A 26,886-nucleotide genomic window follows, 5' to 3' on the forward strand; every position below is an offset into this window, starting at 1 on the left:
GATCAGCTCGTTTCCATTTTTTGGGATTATTCTTATTTTTTTATTATATATTATTATAAAATGTTTCATAATCAAATAAGTTACTTTTAATTGTTAATTTTCTTGTTCTGAGTTTTCTCTATTAAAGTCTTGTGTAAATACATGCAATAATTACGGTTTACTATGTGCGATGATATGAATATTGATAAACAGATAATTCAACTTGTTAAAATTTACATTTTGGTGTTATTTTTTTATAAATTTTTTTAATATCATGACATAATGAATGCATTCATCATTCAATTGGGTATTTACCACATCTAGGAATGGGCTGCTGCTGCTTCCGACTCATTTTGATGTAACATATACACGCAGATAGTGATGCGCAGCACTGTGGACAGCGGTGAGAGAGAGAGAGAGAGAGAGAGAGAGATGATCATCATTAACAAGAAGCATTTTGCTTCTGCAAATAAATAAATCTGTTTAAACTAGATATTTACATGCCACCAAACAATTAAGAGCATCTGTTGTGTGATAGCGGAGAGTCAGCAGCTGGATTTTGCACCCACGGCCAGTAGTATTCGTAGGTGTATAGGCAAACAAACAAACAACAACCACAATGACCACTATTCATTGTATTATTACATTTGTGGAAAGTTATTACAATCAAGATTTTTATGTTCCCACAAATGTAATAAATCCCTGCAAACGTAATAGTTATTACATTTGTGGGAAATTGTGTGTTTGTAGTAGGCAGCAGCTATCAAGTTTGTGTAAAATGTAGAGATGCACCGATCGATCGGCAACCGATCGCAATCGGCCGATAATGCCCCTATCGGTTTTGATCGGAGTTCTCAAAATAGATCAAATCAGGCTGATCAGATGACGTTTCAATATAGAGACAGTGCATTGACTGCATGCAGGGATTGATCGACATGTCAATCACTCAGGCTTCTAGCCAATTATTTTACCTTTCTAATGAGGGCAGGCGTGCCCAGGTCAGGTATTTATGAGCCGAGGGGTTTCCGTGCGTCTGGCGACTTGTGGGCGGACTTTACGCAGCAGACGCATGGTGAAGAGACGCAGCAAACATTTACATTTCTTCGTAGGCATTTTCATAGTTTACAATGGCGAAAGCCAGGAAGAAATCCAAATATATCCGAGAACATGACCAGGAATGGACTATAGCATCATCTGATGAGAGTCAAGACAGCGAGTATGACTCTGAGAGAGAGGAGATGTTCGCTCAGGGACTTGACGACATCTTAGATCGGTGAGTATCTTTGATCATGTTTTATTTATTTATTTAGCCATGAGTGAAATTTGAATGAAAGTTAGTGGGTGGGGGTTTTTTTTATGATTACGGTGAACAATACAGTATACATTAGCATGTCATAAATGATACTAAATGGTTAGCGCCCCAGGGCCTAATTAGCCTTGCTAAGCCTAGCTAGTGAGGAAGAAAATACACATTTGGAGTGACGGGGCCCTTTGACCTCCAGACCTTAAATGGTGATTCCTGTCCGTCTCCTATCCCTTAATCAAAAGACATGCAGGGCCAATTTGATCACTATGTTAAATGCGATCAAACTAATGTGATCGGCTGTGATGAGCTAATCACACTCCCCACAGTGCCCCCCCCCCTTCCTTTCTTTAGTATTCCCATTGATTGAACCTGCCATTTTGTCTCCTTTGTTCTTACTGTATAAAATGCTGTAGTTTCATTTGCTCTGGGTCGACTCACCGGCTCAGACCCGCTCTGTGCCTGTCGGTTCACCAGTTTACCGGTATTCTTTGAATAAACACATCACCACAGCAAACTGTTCAACAGGACTTGAATGATTTTCTTCAACACTAGCTAGCTAGCTACTCAACTAAAGTTATGTAATCCTTGTAATCCTATTCTATAATGTCAGGGTCTTCCCTGCCATTATACCGCTACGCCGCTATACCGCTAGGTCAGCGGTGCTATTCTCTGCGCGTGACGGTGAAGAGCGTCTGTCCCCCGGCTGGCGGAGTTGGTGACCGTCTGTCCATGTCTCTCCCCCCCCCCCCCCCCCGGACTGACGTTGACGAGCGTTCGCGCCCCCCCCCCCCCCCCCCCCCAAATCCCTTTTATTTAGATTTTTTTTATCAAGCTTGTAAACAAATTGAACTAGATCTTTTTCACTGACCAGACACTGGGAATATTCCCCCAATTCAATTATTCTGTTTATGTACAGTTATTTCCCTGATGTTTTTGTGTAATATATAATATCATATCCGTGTTTATTTGTTTCCTATGTAAATAACACCCCACTGAAATGCATTTATATATTTTTTCATTATATTTGGTAACATTTGTGCATTGCATTGTGTTTTGTAGGTCACAGTCTGACAGTGACGTGGATTGGGAGCCTCAAAGTAGGACACTCAGACGCCAAACCCCATCTCCTGCTGAAGGTGGTCGGCAGAAGCGGCAACGATCCTCCTCTGCATCCACCAGTGTTACCTCCCCCGCTGCATCTTTCACTGCCCCCTCTGGCTCAGGGGACGCTGCAGCTTCTACACCAACTGCTGGACGTTCTCGTGCTGCCAGACGTGCCCGGGGGAGGGGCAGAAGAGGAGGATCCTCCAGAGCACCTAGCTCCCACACGGAGGAACAACAGTGGCATGATGTGGGGGATGACGACGTTGAGCCTGCTCAAGTTGCCTTCATGCCGGTGAGACAGCCCGGACCACAGCAGGAGACCAGAGTGGCAACCAGTCCACTGCAGTTTTTCAGACTGTTTTTCACCGACGCAGTGCTTGGGACTTTGATGGTAAACACTAATGCCTATGGAGCAAAGAGGCATGAAGGGAAAAAAGAGGTCTGGCATAACATTGGCGTAGATGACATTTTTTCTTACCTTGCCATGGTAACATACATGGGGATGGTCTAGTGCCCTACGCTGGTGGATTACTGGAAAGGGTCCCGCCTCTATAGCCTTCCATTCCCCCCCTCTGTGATGTCCCGAAATAAATTCCTCAGGATTTCTCGTGCTCTCCACATGAGTGACATCACAGCAGATGAGGAGAATACAGCTAAGAGGGGGACACCAGCTTATGACCGCCTGGGCAAGATCAAGCCCCTTTACAGCCAGATTGTCAAAGCCTGCAAAGCCCACTTCCAGCCAGAGCAACACATCGCAATTGATGAAAGGATGGTTGCATCAAAGGCCAGAATCTCCATAAAGCAGTACATCAGGAACAAGCCCACTAAGTGGGGATACAAACTGTTTGTTTTGGCAGATTCTGGCACTGGCTACACGTGGAATTTTTTTGTTTATGAGGGGAAGTCACCTAGCGCTGGAAAGGGACTGAGCTATGACTCTGTCATGTACCTCATGGACTTCGATTCCCTTGGTACAGGTTATCAGCTTTATGTTGATAACTTTTACACAAGCTCCCAACTTTTTCTGGACCTGCTAAAGTAGAAGACAGGGGCTTGTGGTACCATCCGCACAAACCGGGTTGGTTTCCCCAAGACCACCATCAATGACTTCACCAGGGGCACTCCTCGGGGGACAATCAAGCGGATCAGGGACAGCGAACTCCTTTTTGTGAAATGGATGGACACTAGAGAGGTTGTCATGTGTTCCACCATTCACAAGGCATTCACTGGTGATACAACCCGAAGGAGAGTGAAGACAGCTGGACAGTGGGCGGCGATCGATGTCCCCATTCCAGCACCAGTCAAGGACTATAACCAGCACATGGGGGGGGTTGACCTGTCGGATGCACTCATTGGATACTACAGCGCCACACACAAGACAATGAAATGGTACAAGACATTGTTCTATCACTTTTTGGACATTGCGGTTGTGAACGCTCACATCCTGTACCAGCAGTGTCAGAGGGGGCAGTCCATGACTCAGAAAGAGTTCCGCCAGGCCCTTATTGAGGAGCTTGTAGACCAAGGACCTGCGTCAACGTCCCAGCCATCCACCTCAAGTTACACTGCAGCCCCAAACCCAGCAGCATCCCACAAGCCGCATTATTTCAAAGAGGGGCAAAATGTGGCTAAGCGGGATGCAGGCAGTGTCGGCAGACGCTTTTGCACGCTCTGCCACAAAAAAACACCCGTTGGCTGTTCTACATGTGGTGTTCCCTTGTGTTTTGTTGCCACAAGGGACTGTTACAATGAGTGGCACACAAAACATGGGATGTAGAATGGCCCACAATGTCCACTTACGTCTGTTATGCCCATGTCCAGTTGTATATACTTCATTTTTGTAGATTATTTTGTTTTTTATACATTTTCCACTACTTTTGCAGGGTTCTCCCCAGACGGTGGAACAGCGGCGCTGCGCCGCTATACTCTGCGTGACGGTGACGAGCGTCCGTCCGTCCGTCCCCCGGTTGACGGCTAGGAGCTCCCGGCTGACGGCGATGAGCGTCCGTCCGTCCCCTGGCTGACAGAGTTGATGATCGTCTGTCCATCCGTCCATGTCTTCCCCCCGGGACTGACGTTGACGAACGTTCGCAGCGTTCGGTACATGCTAAATAAACACATTCACAGAAACTAGAGGTTGTCAGCTTTCAAATGGCGTATCATATCCATCTCGGACTTGTAGTTCTTGTGTTATCAGCTTTTCCATTTGGGTATGCTAAATAGGCGAAATTACTGAAAATGGGTGGGTGTGAACAGGTTAACAAAAACTACTTTCTAATGTAACTTTAACTTGATTTTGGTATTAAAAAAATGTTTTTATACACAATCCATGTCTAATTATAAATTAGGATGTTATGGTATCAGTCTGAAAGGTAAATCAACAAATTTTACTCAGTGGCCTTTATGCCCTGTCATGTGGCCTTGGTGCCCCTGAAAAAAAAAGTGAAGGCCAAATGGACTTGCCCCTAAAATGACAAAATTCCCATCCTGACTGCATGCATTCCCACTAGTAAGCTACAGTTCCTCTATGTAAGCTGAGTCCAAGTTGTCTCTAAGAGAGTCTCTAGAGTGTGAAATATTGCACATTGCCTCAGCCTGCAATAAAACGGTGGTCAATTCATGATACTTTCTCATCTCCTAATTTTTATACTTAATAATACAATATCAATGTTGTGTAAGAAGAATCATTAATTAAATATATTAAAGTTACACAAGACAACAATATAGAAGAATTTATGGATTAGACACTGTGATCAGTGATCGGCAATATCGGGATCGGCAGATACTGCTTTTGGTGATCGGTGATCGGTGATCGGCCCCAAAAATCCTGATCGGTGCATCTCTAGTAAAATTTATTACATTTGTGGGTTTATTACATTAAATGCTGCAGATTTTCATTACGTTTGTGGTTTATTACGTTTGCGGGCATTATGACGTTGGCAGGCGTTACATACCACCTTCCTTGTGTTAGCAGGTGAGTCTGTGATGCTGCACTGTGATAGCAGACCCTCGTGTACAACCCGCACTTGGTACCTCCATATCATCCATTGCCATTTTCATATTCCTTACAATGTCACATAAAATGACGTGGTCTCATTGCTTTTCTATTTCCCATGTGTTCTGCATCTCCTCTGTTGCCTGTTTCACATGCTCTGCTGTATGAGACCCACGAAACTAGTGTGCATACCAAGAACTCCAGGTGATGGAGAAAAACCTGATCCTCTACCAAAGATATTATCTGGTTATCCAGAGCAACGAATTCAATGACCTTCTCTGTAATATTTTGTTGCTGTCTTGAGGATATTTGAGGATCCTTCCTCGGTGCCTTTGCCTGTATTGCTTGAGTGAACTCATTGTATTCCTTAGAGTGATGTGCCATATCAGATTTCTAGTATTAAATACAGGTATTTTGTTACCGTCAAAACGGTCATATTGCAGATGTTAAATATTGCCGTTGGACTGCTTTTGCTTTATAATTTCCAATATTTCCACACTGCAGATATTTTATCCACAGGTATGCCAGAGTAAGGTTACGCGCGCATTTGTGTTCTGCCCAAATGGGCGCCACATTCAAAATTGCCAATCCCGATCAGTCAAACAATGCCCATATCGGCCTGAACCCGATCCTGTCGATCGGCTCGGGCCATCCCTAGTTATACTTAGATTGTCAAAACCATCCAAACTCTATATAATTAGTACTTTTTTACTACATACCCATGCATATTACTTTGACATGTAGAAATCAAAGGCTTCTTCTAATCGACATTTACATAGACTACATTTTTTAACAGCAGACTTTAAAAAAACCTAGTACTGTCGTGGTTGAATGTCTTCAAATGTTTTTCCTGTTTATTTCTACTAGTGCATTGCCCGTAGGAAGCATGTATTTCTATAGAAAAGTGGGAGGTTAAGTAGCTTTTTCATGGATGGCCAAATGAGGCTGTGTTTGAAGGTGGGACGTCAGGGATATAATTGGCTGTTTTTGATTATACCATTATATGTCACCTTAAAAACTATTTACCTTGCCTTACTTGGTGTAATTATTTTTAGCACAACCTCACATGTGTGACTGTACAGTTATTTTTTCATTTTAAGGTACTATATTAACACTATGGACCTAAAATCACAAAATAACATAAAATCAGAGTAGAAAAAGTTAGTGTTTTTACTGTGAAAAAACACAAATATGTTTAATGGACCAATTGCATTAGTTATAATGCAAATATAAATTGTTGTTTGCTAAATTGGTGCATAAGTTTTTGAAATTTACAAAGCTATGTGTAACTATTTACATTTAAATGCAGGCAATGCCTCAGGCTCAGGGCTCAGCTCATTCCTGCCTGTTCCACATTCAGCCGTCTCCTCCTTGGTTTGACTCACTAAACACACTACACCAAACACTACATAACACACTAACTATACACTCCAAACACGCTATATGTCACAAATCTCTCAACTCTCAAAACTCGCTATCTCTGTCGCTGTCTCCAACACATCACTGCTGCTGTCAATCATCCGCCGATGTCCCTCCCACATCTTCCTGTTCCTCAACAACCAAACTTGCTGCTTGGACACTTTCGTGACAAAAGCACATTTTTACTGTTTCTTCCTGCACCAGACATAAAGCAAACGTAACAGCAATGTTCGCGAAAAAGCATGTTGGACATTATTTACCCTAAATCCTGTTTTGGACGTGCCGGTGCGCCCGCTCCGTCAACTCGGTAGGTAACTTTAGGCCGTGTGGGTCGGCTAGCGGCTAGCAGCTAGCTACACACAGACATCCACAGATTCCGATCCCACTTTGTTGACCGCACGTCTCCGGATCTCCTCAGACCCGAACAGACTCAGTCTGGACTTGTTTAATCTCATTATAATCCACAACAGTCAGTTTAGATGAACAGAACAGAACAGAACGGGACCGAACCGCCGGCAAAATCCCGGTCCAGCTCGCGCCGCTGCAGGTATAAATCCGCTTGTTTTTTTAAGGTATGTCGTGGGCTTGAGCTCTGCAGTGATTGGCTCTGGTGCGCACGTGGCCACGGTGTGCAGTGGTTGGCTCTGGTGCCCACGTGACTGTGGTGGCTCCAGTGGACAATGCTTGCAGAATTTGTAAAGCATTTATGAAATAATTTATTCATGCTATCATTGCAGTCCAAGCAAATGCTTATTGCACACCACTGAACCACGCAGCAGCCATGTTGCAAGTCTCAGGTCAGTCTGATCCTGATCCGCAGAGATATTTGAGGAACACACACACACACACACACACACACACACACACACACACACAGACAGACAGACAGACAGACAGACAGAGATTCCTTGTATTATAGATAGATTACCTAATCAAAAAAAGAGAAGCTATTCATGGAGCGTGAACACACACAGTTCTGTTAAGTTTAGAGTGCTCAAATTAAGAACCTTTGGGAATCATTTATATTGCATTTCTGAAATGTTCCAACATCAGAGTTAAATTAATGTGTGGTTTAACTCATACTATAAATACTATTGTATTGTTGTGCATCTCCATGGATGTATACATTGATCAGGCACAATCAATGCTTGAAAGCTCACTTTGAAACAAATTGTTTCACTGGCCATTCTAGAAATGCCCTCACCTTCAGGTGCCGAGTGCTCTTTAGCTGCCTGCTTCTACATGCACATTCTCACACCCACACTCAGACATGTGCACACACACAACAGTAATCATTTGTTGTATTGAATTTGCTTGCCAGGGGCCAATGTGCTGGGTGATGAGTGTTTTTGTTAGAGCTGCTGCAGGGAGAGGATTGTCCCTGCAGAGAGAGACACTGGATAGAAAACCAAAATATGACACACACACACACACATATATCAACATAAGCTTGTATTCTTGGTCTTGTATGACAACAGACCGAATATCTGTTGGCTGGACAAAAGACAGGCCTGTTTCAGCAAGTTTGTCTCAGTTTATGATGCCAACAACACTGTGTTATGTTGCAAACTTTGTGCAAGCAACAAAATGCTTTCATCTGCAACTGAGTAACTTGCCCAACACTGATTGTATCATCAAAGCAGTACCACTTAACTGACTTAGTTTGGTTCTGACTTGAGACCCTCTCCCACCCCCTATATTCTCTCTCTGCATCTCTACTGTCATTGTTAAATAAAGGCAGTGGTTAAATTGGCTTTTGTAAGGAGGGAGAGCCCTTCTTCACTCAGCGGCCATTATCTCTCAAAATATTTTTTTTTTTACCTTGCATCATCACCATCAGGTGGGGGGGTCGCGATGTAACTTTTTTTTTCTGTGAGAGACTGTAGTGGAATGACTTGATTAATGGGAAACGCTTACTTAGCATTAGCTTGTCTACGTTTCACTAATGAGGAGGGCGGTTAATCAAATGAAAACTACTCGCCCTCCTCATCTTTTCACAATTTGCTAACGTAGCATTAGCTATGTAGAGACTTCATCACAGAAACAAAAAGGTGAAAAATACAGAAATTTAGTTTCAGTAAATTAACAAAGTTAACATTTTGCTGTGACAGTTACTTCACCCACCTTCTGTGCATCAGCAGCACCGTGTGTGCGTGCGTGCACTTGCGCGGTATGCGAGAAGATGCCGGTAGCAGTGAAAACATGGACTGGAGTTTCATTGGTTCAGGTTTTATCTCAATAAACGAGCGGAACGGATTCAGTAATGAAGTTCTGACCTAGCGCTCTGAATACAGCGCTGAGTGAACAGGCTCATGTATTGATGGGGATCCAAATTAATGATTTCAAAAAGTCATATAATGGTAGTTACACCCATGATTACAATGAAACACTGAAGCAGAGGGAGCTCAGCTCCTGCTGGCTGTACTGACAAGGTGAGGAGGCGGAGCTGAGCTCCGGAGGGCTCCAGCCCAATTTAATCTCTGAATAAAGGCAAAATGCAAAAGAAAAAACTTTCACAATAAAGAAGTCAGCTTCTCATAATATTTCCCACCTTTCTTTGCTTATGTAGCTGACAACCATCTACCAAAGACAAGCAAAGACTCTAACTGCTGTAGTCCTTTAGGCTAAACAGCCATGTAGCATACATTAAAGACGAACAAGAAACAGAACGCCTGAGGTGATTTTGACAATCGGCATGTTCTAATGGGCCTTTAACTGTTGAAGAAAGCTTCCACAGGAAATACAAGAGCTGACAACCCCTCCATAGGCCAGCTGTTTGAGGAGAAAAAGATCTAAAGCAGCACTACCCTCTGCTGGCAGAGATCCAGTCTTCAGGAACAAAATACATCCAAATGGAAGCATATTTCTGTCCCTGTTGCAAGCTTTTGACGCCACCATGACCAACAAAACCTATAGAGTAGTAAATGATTGTTACCGTAACAGCTTCATTGTCTCATTCTCCTCCTGCTGTAATGCACTCTCCTTCCAACTAGCTCCATTGTTCTTTTTCAACATCTAATTCCCTACTGTCTCTGCTAGGCTGCCAGCTCCTTAATCTGGATACAAAATTGTCTCTTCTACATTGCAACTTCTCTGTCTTCTGTTTATTTTCTTTCCCTACTTGCCTCCACCAATATCTCCACCCTCTGCTCTCAGGTTAAATCCATTTCACATGAGATTTATCTGAAAAGACATGAAAGCAGCTGGGTCTTTGGTGCCAGTATTTCAGGCTGATTCTCAGATTTACTAGTTGTCAGTTCTCAAACAAATTTATTATTTATGCTCTGCTGGGTAAAAAAGCATCTGTAAGAGGATCTTAATTAGTCCCAATGTATAAACACAATATCACTTCTCCAGGTGGTTGTGACAAATAATGTGTAAACAGGTTCTAATTGAGCATTTCTAAGAGCATTTCCCATTTGCACAGCGTCTGGAATTTTAATGCAGTCCTGCTGAATAACAGCACATTTCCTGGAGCTTTCATAAAACAGAAAAAATATCGGTCATAATTAACAAATTATTTAGGCTAGTTTACCACCCAAATTACAAATTGATTGATGTAGTGAACACATTTCCTTAATCTCAGTTGATGGCGCGAGTGCTTGATGTCAGATTATTGTCAGTAGCTGCAGGTAAATATTGATTTCTGTGGAGGGCCAGGGATCTTACTGGGCAAGGTAGTATTCAAAAATCTAAAAAAACTCTAAAATCATGAAGATGTTGATGCAGTTCTCAGTCATCCATGTCATGGCAAATGCTGTATCATAGTCAACTGCACGGGTTTCAGTTTCTTGAAGACATTTCACCACTCATCCAAAGGGATTCTTCAGTTCTAACAAACTGGAGGGGAGTTGAAGGCTTTTAAACTCTGTGTGGGACTGTCCTTACAGAGTTGTTAAGGACATGTGTGAGCTTTAAGATTCAGAGTCGTTAGGGTCACCTGTGGGACGTTGACCCAACTGGCCTTCATGTGGGTTGCTATGGCTAAGTGAGCCACTTACACAGTGGTTGTTAAGCTGTCGGGGGTGGGAACTCAGTACAGCATTGTAGTGGGTGATAAGTAATGTCTTAGGCCACCTCCTCTATTCAAAGATGGTCGTTCTAGCTTGATGTAGATAGATTTTTTTTACTCCTCTTTCAAACCATTTGTCGTCTCTGGACAAGATGATTCCATTGTTGTCCTTATGAATCACAAAAAGATTTTTCTCCTTCAGATGTAAGTGGACAACCTCTCCGTAAAATAATGGCACAACACAGGAGGGCCAACTCCTCAGGTCAAGGCTCTGCTGTCCAGACAGCTCAACAACCATTCACACCTGGGCTAACGTAGCCCTAGATACAGCACTTAGTAAAGTCGTGAATTTGTTGGGGTCTGTACCAAAGATTTGCAGACCAGGACATCTCTGCAGCACTTATGTCCTTCATTGTTATGCTCTTCTGTCAAAGATCCTACCCTCATCGAAAAAGCCATACTGCAATTTTGATTTATGACTTATAGAACATTTTCACACATTTTTTAACAAACACTTTGTTTTTGTTTTTGTACTTGGCAAATATAGGTTAGAGTGCAGCTCCGGCTGCATTTTCCGACTGAACCTGACTGATTTCAAGAAAGTAGTAGCCTGACTCAAGTCCCGAATCAGCCCTGTTCAGATCTGCGACGAGGCAGGTTGAAACTAGCCCTAAACCTATGTGCAATGTGCTGGTCTTGAATGTTCTAAAAACCTGCCAGTTTACACCAATAAGACGAGACAAGATGGTGCATCTCAATTGCAACATCACTCTGTACTTCAATACCAACTAGTCAGGCTTTCCATAGATGGATATAATTTGTAGTGTCTTAAAATATGAAAATTAGCACAGTGACAGTAAGTTACTTTCTACAGTGAGTAAAAAGACTTTCTCCTAGTCTTGATGAAAGTGAATGTGCCAGACCAGAAGAAAAAACGCAAAGTTGTCAGTTTTGCAAGAAATTTGTATTTTAAGGTTGCACAGTTGTTGCCACAATGTTCGGGTTCAGGTCAGATATTAATGCTCTACTGCAGGTTACACATGGTATGTGTATGTATGTTGAATAACTTCAATTAACTGAGTAAATTTGCCCTATGCTCTTTTGCTTTTATCATACATTATATTTTAAGTAGTTAACTGTAAACATCTTATCTATTTAGAGATTTAAAGTTCTGTGCTCTCACCTTCTCATAGTACTCCATGTTCTTCTCAGCAGTAGATATAAAAGCTGATTTGAGGTCAGTTCTCATGCTGTTCTGCCAGCGGGACCAGTCTCCCTTCAAGGCGTTGTTGGCCAGCTCCACCCGATCCGCTAGACCATCCATCTCCTCCTGCAGCTGGAAGTTAAAACACACAAATCAATGACCAAACACTTCCAGACAACAAGCATCACCATCTGACCAACACATTCTTCAATAATATACAAACAGCATGGTTACAAAGTCAGAAAGAAAGTCAGAGTTCAAGGGGTACTCCCCCGTCCAAGCAGCAATGTTATAAGACTGGAGAAAAAAAACACTTAAAGCATTTTGAATCGAAAAGACAGCTTTGTAACAGCCAAACAGGAAAACATATCAGCCAATGGTGTAGTTGCACTGATGTGAGCACAAAGATGAGATTCACAACTGCTTCAAGTGATTTAAGTGTGGCTCTCTAAAGAGCATGGAAGAGAAGGATATCAAATAGTGCATAGGTTTACCAAAAAATGTGAGGTTACTCGAAAATTAGACATGAAACTCTTGCAGTTGTTCAAGTGGTTGATGCAATAAACTGACAGTCTCACATTTTGGCAATTGTAGAAGAAACTGGTGTTGTGAAGCTTGTGCACAGTAGAAGAATAAAGTGTGGGGAAGAACAACAACATAAGATAGAACGTGAGTTTTTTCTATGAAGGTATTATTGGTGCAAAAGGTGGAAAACAGTGGAATTTGTAGTTGTGTACAGGGATTGTGTATGTGTATCAGTAAATGTGTGGTCACATACTCTATGAGTTGTGTACTAGTAGATGTTTTTCTCTCCACAAATACAACACAACATTTACACATTCACAAATTCTTAATTACAGGTGTACAAATTCTTTTTTACAAGTCACAAATTAAAAAACTGACACGCTCACATTTTTGCTCCAATATATGGAAGTTAAATCAAGTCATTAATCAAGAGCATAGATTTTCAGTTTGAGAGCATGATTTCATTCCTTTTCAGTGACACAGCTCCTTCGCGTGCTCAGATTTTTTCTCCTCATGCTCACATTTTGTGCTTGCATTTAAATTTCTCCTGCTTTCTTTCAAAATGTCTGCTTAAAGTAAAAAATCACATGCCTGTGTTCACATTTCTCCTTCTTGCAAACAAAAATGTCGCTCACATTCAAATGTGCCCTCTGCGCGCTCAGATCTAAGTGCACGCGCTCAGAACACACACCTGCTCACAGGTCAAGTTCTGCTCTCGGATCTCTCCTCTGCTCACGGATTTTTCTTGTGTATCAACACTGTCAACCAATAGAAGGCCGGCTACTGTTGACCAATCAGATTATACCCGCTTCTTTGCGGATGCGTTCGCTGTACTTCAAGGAGCGTCGCATACGGACGGGCACTGTTTCTACCGGGTTTATCTACTTCCGTCCTCCAGGCTGTTTAATGTGGTGGTTCCCTTTATTTTATGACGACTTTTGGAATAAAATATCAGTTAATCAATACACGAGCGCCCGTGCTTTTCATTACAGTAGCTACATCAACATAAAGTAGAACAATAGCGACTCTACTTTCGCCATATTAGCCAATAGCCAGCTACCCAGGCAGCGGGATATGTTATATAGTATAAATAGTGAGACATGAGCATGATTGTGATGGTAGTACAGCAGTTAAGAACTCCGGTTCATATTGCTTTTTGCATCATGGGACGCAGGTTCGCATCCCGGCCCGGCCGGCACCCTCGCTCGTGTAATGAATGAAAAATACTCTATCATCATAGCGTATTTTTCATTACACCTTTTTAATCACGTATGTTTACCCACCATCTCTTGTTAAGCGTTTGTCAGGGGGCCCATGAAGGAAGAAGAAGAAAAAAAGAAGAAAAAAAAAACAGCTGTCCAGAATTGCCACAGGCCCTGTTTTTGTGAATGAAATATCCGGGGGCGGGTCAGTAAGGTAACGCTGAGTGGCCTTGATGCCTGTCAGTCATGATGAGTCGCGTCTCGTCACCTCTCTGATGTGTCTGCAGCTGAGCACTGTGATCCATGTCTCTCTCCCTGGCCGAGCGAGCTATCATACCGTAAAATACCAAATAATAGCCGCGGCATTTATTTGTTTCAATCACTTAACAGACCAGGCGTTTATTTGGGACAGGCGTTTAATTCCTTCCTCTCAAAATCCGGAATGAAAATGTCACAAACTTCGCCAGCTTCTCGGTGAATTCTCTGGCATCCTCCTGCAAGTTGCGGCGGAGGAAACGATTCATCCAACTCGCACTCGCTGCAAACTCCTCATCTCTGCTGTCTGTCACTCACGGTTTTCCCGAGTTTTCCTCTGCATATTTTACGACAGAAAGTTTGAATTTCAAGTCATACTTTTTATTTTGTTGCTGCACCGGAGCCATGGCGATCATCAGTGTGATACTGACTGACAGAAAACAGCACAACGCGTGAAAAAGGCGAAGAAGAAAAACGTGCAGTGTCAGTGGTCACGTCTTCTTCCTTGATTAAAAAAGAATAAATGAATTAGACCCAGCATTTATTTGGAACCAGCGGTTATTTATCAAAATATACACCTGCATCGGTGTTTAAAGGGACCCTGCGGTTAATTGACACGCGGCTATTATTTGGTAATATACGGTACATTTACACCCAACTCTGTACGCCGGGCCGGGATGCGAACCAGCGTCCCATGATGCAAAAAGCAGCATAAATTGATATTCTTAACCGCTGTACTATCATCACATAACATACTAACCCTCCAGTATTTATACTATATAACATATCCCGCTGCCTGGGTAGCTGGCTATTGGCTAATATGGCGAAAGTAGAGTCGCTGTTGTTCTACTTTATGTTGATGTAGCTACTGTAATGAAAAGCACGGGCGCTCGTGTATTGATTAACTGATATTGTATTCCAAAAGTCTTCAAAAAATAAAGGGAACCACCCCATTTAACAGCCTGGAGGACGGAAGTAGATAAACCCGGTAGAAACAGTGCCCGTCCGTATGCGACGCTCCTTGAAGTACAGCGAACGCACCCGCAAAGAAGCGGGGATAATCTGATTGGTCAACAGTAGCCGGCCTTCTATTGGTTGATAGTGTTGATACACAAGAAAAATCCATGAGCAGAGGAGAGATCCGAGAGCAGAACTTGACCTGTGAGCAGGTGTGTGTCCTGAGCGTGTGCACTTAGATCTGAGCGCGCAGAGGGCACATTTGAATGCGAGTGAAATTTTTGTGTGCAAGAAGGAGAAATGTGAACACAGGCATGTGATTTTTGAATTCAAGCAGACATTTTGAAAGTAAGCAGAAGAAATTTAAGTGCGAGGACAAAATGTGAGCATGAGGAGAACAAATCTGAGCACGCGAAGGAGCTGTGTCACTGAAAAGGAATGAAATCATGCTCTCAAACTGAAAATCTATGCTCTTGATTAATGACTTAAATAATGATTTAACTTCCATACAATAGTTATAGTATATTTGGTGCAAAACATATTTGTGCACCTGTAACAGTGGGATTTGTAGTTGTGTACAGTGATTGTGTACGTGTATCAGTAAATGTGTGGTCACATACTCTATGAGTTGTGTACTTGTAGATTTTTTTTCTCTCCACAACATTCACACATTCACAAATTCTTAATTACAATTGCACAAATCCTATTTTACAAGTCACAGATTAAAAACTGACATGCTCACATTTTTGCTCCAATTGTTGTAGTATATTTGGTGCAAAACATATTTGTGCACCTGTAACAGATAATGTAACAGATAATGTGAACTTGTGGAATGAGGGATTTATCTTTTTTTCCGGGTTGTATGTGCCCCCTAACAAAAAAGCCGGCCCCAACCTGGCCCCCCTATTAAAACTGGTCTAGAACCACCACTGCTTTACCTCTCTAAGACCTAGAACAATTTATGGACTGCCTCTCTCCTCTGATTCTCCAGTATTTACTGTGTTTTTACTACCCTATTGTAGCAGTCAGCTTCAAGAGCTGGACATAATAATTCAGTAGAACCTTAGAAGTACTGTAAGGGGTATGTTTAATTTAAACAATCGTTAAAGGTCCTATTATTTGTAAGAAAGGTTGATTTTTGAGTCTCACTACAAAATTGTCAAACAGTAACACTTTAGGATGGTGGGTTGGGAAAGCGTCAGTATTTGACAAATTTGGAGTGAGACTCAAAAATCGACTTTTCTTACAAAAACAACGTTTAATGAACTGAATAATCTAACTGTAATTAGTCATCGTATGTTTACTTAGCAACACGTCTCTCCTCCCCCCCAAGATGGCAAAATGTTACAGCAGAAATGTTGCTCCTAGTGTTTCACACAATGATATTGATTATATAAAAAAACACAAGGGGGGCATATTTTATCATCAAATCACAAAGGAACTCCTCTTTAGGAAAAATAGTTGCTCTCTCTCCAAAAAGTTTGACATAATGCAACTGAATGGTCACAGTCTGGAGCCCTGTTTTTTGACAAAACATCAACACTGCTGTTTATTTACATTCAGTTGATAATGTTGAAAACTACAGTTCTAGCCAGATCTTCAGCATTTTCAATAAATTGCTCCTTTAAATGTGAAGATGTGAATTTGCAGAATGACAGGCTCCAATTAGTCTATATGCATACACATTTCCTTTTGCAAACCCTTTTACCACTTTAAAAAAAAAGATTAATTGAAGGTGGTTATTCTCCTTCTCTACACATGAAGTTACTTCACTACAGCCCAATCTTGGGTGGGAGGGAGCATATATTATGTTTTGCAGCACAATGTTAATTATTGGCATCTAAACCATTAGAGCAGCATTTCAGAGACTGAGTTGGTGTTATTCTGCTCAATGCCCATTATCATCATCATGTGTATTTCAGCATTAAACATGAACAGTAAATGCACTCTGAGACTATATGGAGGGCTTAAAACACACATAATATTAGCTCTCCTCACAGTGCAGATAATTCAATGTTATCCTGCTGCTGAATTTCCTGATCCTGAGCACAGATCAGCTGTCTGACATTTAGACTGACAATGGTATTTAGTCAAGTTCAATAAACAAAGCATGCTTAACACGGGCTTAGGCACAGCACGCAAACACACATGCGCACATGCACACACACGCACAGTGAGGAAGTCAGTGGCCTGCTTGTTACTGCATTGATATCGATCCAGCCACCTTGTCTAGGCTGCGATTGAATAGCATCTAGCATCAGCAATAGCATCTATCTGTGTGTGTGTGTGTGTGTGTGTGTATGTATGTATGTGCGTGTGTGTGTGTGTGTATGGCGTTAAATCGATGTCAAAACAACCACAGAGACACGCAGCAACGCACGCACGCATGATTATTTTGTTGTGCGTGCGTGCGTGCGTTGTTACGTGCAGATTGTATTTCACGCGTAACAAAAAGCTGCATACATATGAAGCAGCGTGTGCACGTCTGTCTGTCACTGTTTGACAAATGTTGTTAGGCGTTCACACGTACGTGCGGTCGCCGATTCTGATGCTACGCAACCGGAAGTTGATCTGCAGTGCGCACACCAATCCGCGTACATGAATGTCTCACGTAGTTGGCCTTTTCATTTTAATCAACCAGGGGAGGCAGCAGTGAGCCATACTTTGCCTGCCGGAAATTCAAAAGAAGAAGAAGAAGAAGAAGAAGACGGAGGATGAGGAAGGTGACTGGGAAATGGTTAATATTTACATATAAATACATAGGTCATTTGTGTTGTGTAAGTTTAAAAGTAGAGTCTGGAGTATTGCTCGTTACAGTTTGTAAACAAAACATTGAAACTGGGCCCCTCCTCTCGGGCTCAACTGTGTAACGTTAGCCTCCTGCCCCTGACAGCAGCGGTTACCAGGACCACAAAGGTAAGGAAATACAGTCCGAGAGAAGCGCTGGTGCCTCCGTCACCAACACCGGGAGCCTCAGGTGTTATGTTGCCGTTGTGGTCAGCTGGGAAGATGGTATTAGCGTTGGATGCTAACCGCTACCGCTAGCCAAAGTTAGCATCGAGTTAGCTCACCACCACAACAGTCTACAGTCTAGGCTTTAGTTGTCAGTGACGGGAATCGGCCCGCGGCTCCAGCGCTTCACTCAGGCTATATTCCTTTTTTTTTGCCGTCCTGACTGCTGCTGCTGAGAGAGAGAGACGTGCTAGCACCTGGCTGTTGTGAATTAAGCTCTCATTTCTATTGGTTGTTTACCATTCCTGGTACTGTATAGTTAACCATGTACCTGCTGTTCTGATAACTGCTTTTTATTCTCTGTTACAGAACCACACAACTCTCATATACCTTCCACACACACATACTCATCTGTCACAATCACACCATCAACCATTCCTAATCAGCAATTGAGAAACTAAAAGGAACTAAAACTAAAAGGACTAAAAGGAACTAATTCTAACCTAGCGGCCATAAGTGATTCAGTCCAGTTTACCATACAGTCCTTAGAATAAATCTCCACAACACTTTCGTAACATGTCTTACAACGAGAGAAGGCCACCAGATAACACAGTCACCAGTTAAACCCACCGGGGGATCATGACATTGTGGGAAGACCAGCTATCAGACTGCACATCAATTCTGAATCAGGTAAGCAGTATCTATGTGATCTTTGAACCCAAATCATGATTGTGAACTTTTAACATTATAGTTTAACAACAGATCCACTCAGACACATGTCACACTGGTGAAAAGCACCCGTTGAACTGAGTTTTGAGAGCTTAAAAAAATAGTGTTGCCTGTAAAGTTGTGTCTGGTTTTCATCATTTTATATACCTACACTAAGCTCGTCCTTTTTCATGTCAGGTGTATTGTTGATACAGGGCTAAACCAGGGTTTAACAAGAGTTGCCAGTGTCTGATTCTACACCCGAACACAGCAGAGTGGTCGGGGCCTGCAGACCGACCCAGTTACACCTGCAGCGAGCAGACAGAGGAAGAGGAGTGTGAGATCCACGGGGAAAGGAGCAGGAGAAAGAGAACGACAGCTGTCGCCAGCAGACGGGCATTGACTGTCGGACTAATTGAAATGTGAGTTTATACTCTGCCCTAGGGATGTAATGAGATCAAAATCTACAGTATTTGCCGTCATTTCATACCATACATGTTCACAATAATATTGAGACACTTTTGTTATCACGATATCGTGGTATTACCAATACGTTACATCCCTACTCTGCCTCCTTTGTGCGAGTAGTGATCCCTGGTCGTGGAAAGTTATTGCGAATGCGTGTAAAAGTACTGTGACTGAAGTCCTCCCCCCCCTCCCCACATGACAGCGTAAGAGGCCGGCGCCCAAGGACGGTGTGACAGCAGTGGTGCCAATGACGAGAGTGATGTTGGCCCGAGGTGACGGTGAACAGTTGATACTCTGCCCCATCGTGTGAGCAACGATCTTAGGACGTAAATGAAGTGGTGTGCATGTATTGGGTTTAAAAGTGCAGTGACTGCCATCTCGTTTCCCCCACAGCTCCCGAGTCTGCGCCCGGCAGAGGACAGTGTGCAAGTGGAAGACCAGCGGTGGTCGTGGAGAATCGGTGTGACCAAGTCACCACAATAACAGACCCCTTCCCCCCAGAGCCCATTCTATAATTTCTGTGAATAAATATTGTTTTAAATGCCCTTTACGGTCTCCAAGCACTTTCTTGGTTATCGAAACACACGTCATATACGTCAGCGTAGATGAGAGCCAAGTCAGAGACAAGAGAGACAATGAATGAAATCCCGCGAAATGATGTGCGGTCAATATGACCGTTTATGGCCGAAATAGGTAAAACAAATCATATTTTCTTTTCCTTTTCTGTAATTTATATAAAAAATATTCTCAATTAAAATACAGACACTTTTACAAAAATGGTTAGAAGTCTGTAATGTTTGCATTTTGTTATTTACATGACAGATTGATAACTTAATTGTTTTAATGTTCAAAGTTATTATCATTATTATTATTATTATTTCACATAAACACACACAGTAAGTATAACGGTACTGTGCTAGGTATTCTTTTCGTTAGTTCTTTATTGCTTTAGCAATATTGTTGTGGCATTAATGGCAATAAAGCGAATTTGAAATTTATTGAATTAATAAATCTTTAGATTCTTGATTCTTGCCTGTAGACTGTGTTGTGTGTACAAATGAGCAATACATCCAGATTTCCTGAGATTTGTATTGTCAATGGGAATTTAAATTTAAATACCAGGCGATGTTTTCTTCATGGAAATTATTTTTCGGGCAAACAATTACAATAGAGAGGGATCCGTTGTGTGACAGTGGAGCTGAGGGTCAGCAGCTGGATTTTGCACGCACGGTCAGTATTAGTAGGTGTTTGAGGTTTATTACGTTTGCGGACATTATTACATTCAATGAAATAATGCAACAGCCTTTGCGTCCGCACAGTTTGCGTGTGTAGGCAGGGGCCCGTGGTCATGATCATCCCCTCTATGGCTATAAGAGATGGATACACAATCAATTTCATGTAGTTTTTATTGAATCAAAAATACATAGGTAGCCTATTATCTAATGAAATAGTCCTACTGTAAAAAAATAACCAAAAAGGCTGCAGGGCGACTGGGTTGTGGGTCAGCATGTCGTCTTCTCCTCTGCTTTAAAAAACAAACAAACAAACAAAAAAAAATGAGCAGCACTGCTCAATCCACTCATACATTGTTAACCTTCCACAAAGACAAGTTATGTTAAAATGAACGAGCAGAGGGGTCATTCCCCGGCAGATCGCACCCATGGGCCACAGTTTATTTCAGAGGTGTGCGAGTGCGGCTGGTAGTGGGGATTCCAGCACCACGGTTACACCCCGCCTTTCTGAAACCCTGCTGTTCTGAACATAGACTTCAATTCATAGTAATGGCGGGGTTTCCCTTTTTTTCAAAGACCACGCTATTCTGAAAAGTCTATTGGGGAAACCCCTCCATTCCGAAACCCCCCCACTCCGAACAGACTCAATCAGAAAGGAAACGGAGGCTGCGCATTTATCCTTTTTTCCTTTGTGGGTTCAAACGGATCATGTGGCTGATTAACCGCAAAACAAGGCTCCTTCATATTAATGACATAACGCTCATTATGCTTCAGCTGGACAAATGGCTATGTTGAATTGAAATTACTTTATCATGCTAAATATTTCCGAAATTGTATGAAAATTGCTCCAATGCGTTATACCGATCTTCGTGTATATTCAGACACAGCCTGATACGGGTTCTGAGCAAAGGAATGTCTGTTTTCTCCCCTTGGTCTGTTGTCAGCAGGAGCGGGGGCTGCAGGCTCGCGCCTGGGTGAAGTGGGTTCAAGCCAGAGTTCAGCCGGGCTCGAGCCGAGCGGGGAGAGAAAAAAATGTGTATTACTTTTGCTCTGTGGGAGATCTCCCACAACAGAGTGGATGAGAAACCAAGGGGGACAGATCTGCCCAGCTAACATCAGAACGCAGAGTGCAGCCTTTGTCTGTGACCTGGTTCAGCACCCTGGAAAGCTGCCTGCGTAACTGGATGTGGGAATTTGATGCATTTGAAGCCGCGACATTTGGTCAGAAACGTCATATATAATAACATTGTTTCGAGTCGTAAACAGTTCTGTAAGTGGAAGAAATAAGAATCAATTAGGCTATTAGTGTTAGTCCTTCTTCATATAATGTTGTGCTACAGTCGCACAGCTGGAGACCGCTAACAAAGTTAGAGACAAGAGAGACAATGTACGAATTCCCGCAAAATTATGTGCGGTCAATATGACCGCTTATGGCTGAAATAGGTAAAACAAATCACATTTTCTTTTCCTTTCGTGTAATTTATATAAAAACTATTCTCAATTTAAATACAGACACTTTTAGAAAAATGGTTAGAAGTCTGTAATGTTTGCATTTTGTTTACATCGCAGATTGATAACTTAATTGTGATAATGTTCAAAGTTATTATTATTATTATTATTATTATTATTATTATTATTATTATTATCATTATCATTATTATTATTATTATTTACTGTGCTAGGTATTCTTTTCGTGGTTCTTGGTGCTTGGAGCAATATTGTTGTTGTGGCATTCATGCCAATAAAGCGAATTTGAAGTGAATTGAATTAATAAACCTTTAGATTCTTGCCTATAGACTGATAAGTGTTGATGAGCAATACATCCAGATTTCTTGAGATTTGTACTGTCAATGGGAATTTAAATGTCAGGCGATGTTTTCTTCATGGAAATTATTTTTCGGGCAAGAGAGAGGGAGCGCGGACGGTGGATCTGTTGTGTGACAGCGGAGCAGGGTCAGCAGTTGGATTTTGCACGCACGGTCAGTATTATTAGTAGGTGTTTGAGGTTTATTACATTTGCAGACATTATTACATTCAATGTAATTATGTAACAGCCTTTGCGCCCTTGCCTTACAGCGCCTTTGCGTGCGCACAGTTTGCGTGTGTAGGCCTGTGGTCATGATAATCCGTCTATGGCTATAAGAGATGGCTACACAATAAATTTCATGTAATGTTTATTGAATCAAAAATACATAGGTAGCCTATTGTCTTCTCCTTTGCTTTTTTTTTTCAAAGACAAACTGAGCAGCAGTGCTCAATCCACTCATACATTGTTAACCTTCCACAAAGACAAGTTATGTTAAAACGAACGAGCAGAGGGGTCATTCCCTGGCAGATCGCACCCATGGGCCACAGTTTATTTCAGAGTTGTGCGAGTGTGGCTGGAAGTGGGGATTCCAGCACCACGGATAGTGCGTGTAAAAAGATTAGACAAACGTTTAAATGTGTTTGCTGCAAGCGAAAATATACTACATAATAAATTAAGATAGTGACATAGGCCTATTAGCAATAAAAAGCAATGAGTTGTGTGAGTGCCGCCAGTGAGCAGTCGGCAGTGTTTGATGTAGGGAGTAATGTAAACTTGAAAATCAATTTCGGAAATGCTGTGTTTTGAGGGGAGGGTCGGAACAGCGGTGTTCCGGAGTGGGGCTGTTTCGCAATGGAAGGGTGTGTCGGAATGGAAGGCTGTCCCCTCACTCTGGGGTTAAAATGAATCATGTCATGCAAAAGCCTATATGTCTGTATCTCGCATTGGATCGATTGCACCATCTACTGGATGAAAATGGAACACAACAACTACGCGAGACATTCATGTACGCGGACTGGTGCGCACGGTCCAGTCCATTTTCCGGCTGCGAAGCATCAGAATCTGCGACCGCACGTACGTGTGAACACCTAACAACATTTGTCAAACAGTGACAGACAGACATGCACATGCTGCTTCATACGTACGCAGCTTCTTGTTACGTGTGACAGAGTTTGCGCACGTCATTTCCGCGTACGTGTTAGCGCGTGACAAAAATGTTCAATCATCTTCATGCGAGCGTTAACATGTGTGTTCGCAAAAAGACGCATGAATGTTATGCGTAGTCACTACGCGTTGTGTGATTACCGGCATGCAGCAGTCATTACGCGTGAACGTGCGCGTGAACGGGGGGCCATTATACATCAATGAGGAAACTACATTACACGTCAGGCGCGGCTTGCTGCACAGGCGTCAAAGTAGGCGCGTGTGACACGTTCAGTTGATAGGTGCACAAGCTTTTTGAAACGTTTCTAATGCCATAGTGTGTGTGTGTGTGTGTGTGTGTGTGTGTGTGCATGCGTGCGTGCATCTGTGTGTACCATTATCTGTCTCCCCTTCCTAAGTTTCCAGTAGTAACATAACATCCAAGGTGAGTTTAGCTATGAAGTAGTTAGTGGAGTAACTGTACAGGATGTCTTACAGGAGATAAAAATGTGTTCGATATGTAATAAATCACTCATGTGAAATACTTCAGTATCATATTTAAAAGTCAAATTGAGTTATAGCAGTCTAATGTCAACAAGTTTCTACATGTGTAGTTTTTATTATTATAGGGTAGGATAAAGGTTGTTGGGGAAATATCAGAAATGCTCCATGTTGTCCTAGTAGGCTTGAGACGCTTATTGGTATCCATGTTTGTTAGATAACAGAGGGAGGGCTGCCAGAGTAAACAAAGCAAAAGAAAAAAGTAAAGAAACTTGTGTTAGAGCCTACAAGTCCGAGTCCAGTGTGTTGTTAGAGGTAATAAGGAGTAAAGAAGTCACCAACATCCAACTGGACCCAAATGACATGGCAGGTATGTTTACATGCTGTTTAATGTGATACAGCTTATTAATTATCAAGTCAGCTGCAGAACATTTTCCAGCACATGCATAATTTGTTTGGTTCGGCACTGAACCTCCTAGTGGCTGAAACCAAAAATGCATTTTCTATAATTACACAGCACTAATAAAGTCTATGTAATAATGAAATATAGGTAATAATGAGGGGTAAACTAATGATGTGACTGTGATAGAGGAAACTTTCCAGAAGAACCAGAATTATACTCTGATGGATCTTTAATTATTAGGATGGCTGCTTTACTCCGAACTAGGGGTCGACAGATATGGTTTTCTCAGAGCTGATACTGAAACTGATTATTTGTGAACATGAAGAGAGATAAACCATATTTGGAACCAATATACATTTGCAGTAAAAATAAAAATCTTAGTGTCAAAGTTGAGAATAACCAGGCAATGTAACTAACTAAGATTTGATAAAGCTGTGTACTTAAGTACAATTTTGAGGTACTTGAGTATTTCAATTTTCTGATACTCAATATTTACACTCCACAACACGTGTTTGACAACATTTGTTTTTAGTTACTTTGCAGATTCACATGATTTAGTGTTGACAGATTAACACTTGTGATGTATAACCAATCAGAGAGTGTTGTGGAACGTTGAGTGAGAACAGAGAGTTGTGACTCCAGACTGAGAAAGGATGCAGCATCAGAGCCAAACAAAAGGCAATTTTCAAATCAATTTATTTTACTTCCAATCGGACACAAAAATTGACTATCAGCCCTGCTAATTGGCCATGCTGACAATTGGTGAACCCTTACTCAAAACAAACTCACCGTATGAAACTGGAATTCATGACAGACCTTTTGGATGTGTAGAAGAACACAGAATGCTTTTTGTGTTGCCCACTCCATAGATTATCCGCATTGCTAATGGATATAGTTGTGATCAATGCATCACTACCATGCAAATAGCAAATGATATGTCTTTATTTGCAGTTTATAGTTAATAAGTGACCACACATTCAAGTTCCTCTAGATTTTTTGTAATCTTAAAAGTTCAAACTACGCCTATGCTTTTCCGCAGTGAATGTTTGTCTGGTAGCTCATTCAACAAGCTCTGGTGCAAGAAAAACAAATTATTTCTGTTTGAAAGTCAGATAACAGGGAGGTTTCAGCAGGAAAGCTAATGTAGGTTGTTGTTCAGAGTTTATGGCTCTTGGGTAACAGGCTGCTGTCTATCTCAGTGTGACCGTCTACTCTGTCTCTGACAGACTGCAGATGTAACTCCTTTGTGCAAGATTTGATTGGCTGTATCTACAAGGTATCATGTGTATATATGAATAAATAACTACAGTATTCACTTGAATTAATGCAAAACTATAAAGTGCCATAATAAACCAAAAACTAAAAAAAACAAAGCAAAACAATTTCTCCCTTTTGGTTTGAGACAGGACAGGGCCCGTATTCACAAAGCCTTTTATCTTAACGTTAGGAGTACTCCTAAATCGGACTAAAAGTTTTTATGTAGGAGTCGTTTCTTAAAGTAATTCACAAAGCCGCTGAGACCTACTGACAAAGCCTATGAAAAGATATTGGATAAAGAAAATGTATTTATGAGAAGTAAGTGCCCCCCCCCCCCAAAAAACAAAAACGCTTCAGACAAAAATGACAAATTAGAAGATTGCGATGAAAAACGTGAAATGCCAATAAAAGCGGCATTTGCTCAAAAAGCTGCATCAAACCACTCTCCATAAAAATTCAGGAATCGTGTATTGATCCGGGCCATTTTGCAACAATGTCCAGAATATTGTAACATGCGTCAAAGACAATTTGTTGTTGATTTTTTTTTTTTTTTTAAATGTTTATTTGAAATGGACATAGCAATTACATTGGACAAACCATATGCATTGTTTAAGTGTTTTAGCACAAGTGCTAATTCACAACACTTGTCCATAGGCAGCTTTTGAAAAGATAGAGCAGTTAAAAAATAGGGCAATTAAAATAAGAATGGAAAAAGAAAAAAACAGGCAAAGATAGGAGAAAAAGAAAAAAAAAAAGAAGAATGAAACAAAACAGCAACAAAACGATAGGAAAAAGAAATCAAAGAAATACAAGCAAGTTTCAATAAGGGACATAAAAGGCAACAGAGCAAAGGCAATATTGAGCAAGCAGTAAACCAGTTAAGAACTATTCATGTGTGCACTGTTGATTAGATTTTAGCCACTGTTTGATTCCTTTGTTAAAAGCTTTACTATTGGTCTCTAGTTTTAACTCAGTGGGTAGAGAGTTCCAGAGTTTGACCCCCTTTACAGAGAGAGCAGACTGGCCTAAAGAAGTCTTGCGTAGTGGGATGAGACAATCACCACAAGTGGATGCTAGTGTGGTCGCTCTGTGAGAGCTCTGACGCCTGATGGCCCCTTTCAGAAACAGTGTTGACACATGATGGATTGCAACTTTTTCCGGTTGACAAAAGCCCTATTCGCACGGGACTAGTATAACCTGGAGACCTCCAGTGATTTGTAATAATTGCGGAGGTCGTCTGTGATCTTAATCCTGTGCGAATCTGCCATGTCCATAACTTGTAAAGTAAAAATTCGACCGCAAATTAATCAGAATCAGAAATACTTTAATAATCCCAGGGGGAAATTATTAAGCAACATATATTAAGAACAACAACAAAAAATAAAAAATAAAATAAAATATATATATATATATATATAAATATAATAAATATAAATATACTATATATATATATA

At 41.6% G+C, this 26,886-nt stretch overlaps 1 protein-coding gene and 1 long non-coding RNA gene across 5 annotated transcripts in view; one reads left to right on the forward strand and one right to left on the reverse strand.

The window, feature by feature from the left end:
- The window catches only part of snx7 (sorting nexin 7), a 148,624-nt gene that overhangs the window by 45,496 nt on the left and 76,242 nt on the right, over window positions 1-26,886 (reverse strand). Inside the window, exon 7 of the mRNA XM_030397671.1 lies at window positions 12,002-12,154. Within this exon, the coding sequence (XP_030253531.1) occupies window positions 12,002-12,154 (153 nt within the window). The remainder of the gene's footprint in view (window positions 1-12,001; window positions 12,155-26,886) is intronic.
- Window positions 17,644-19,565, forward strand: LOC115569644 (uncharacterized). Of its 4 annotated transcripts, none has more exons than XR_003981582.1 (3): window positions 17,644-17,684; window positions 18,820-19,043; window positions 19,292-19,565. It is a non-coding gene; the product is annotated as an uncharacterized LOC115569644 (long non-coding RNA). The 4 variants fall into 4 exon arrangements; XR_003981580.1 differs by lacking the exon at window positions 17,644-17,684 and adding an exon at window positions 17,781-17,877; XR_003981581.1 differs by lacking the exon at window positions 17,644-17,684 and adding an exon at window positions 18,196-18,603 and having other exon boundaries at window positions 18,837-19,043.

This window comes from Sparus aurata, chromosome 19, assembly GCF_900880675.1.
Source record: "Sparus aurata chromosome 19, fSpaAur1.1, whole genome shotgun sequence".
Classification (NCBI taxonomy): domain Eukaryota; kingdom Metazoa; phylum Chordata; class Actinopteri; order Spariformes; family Sparidae; genus Sparus; species Sparus aurata.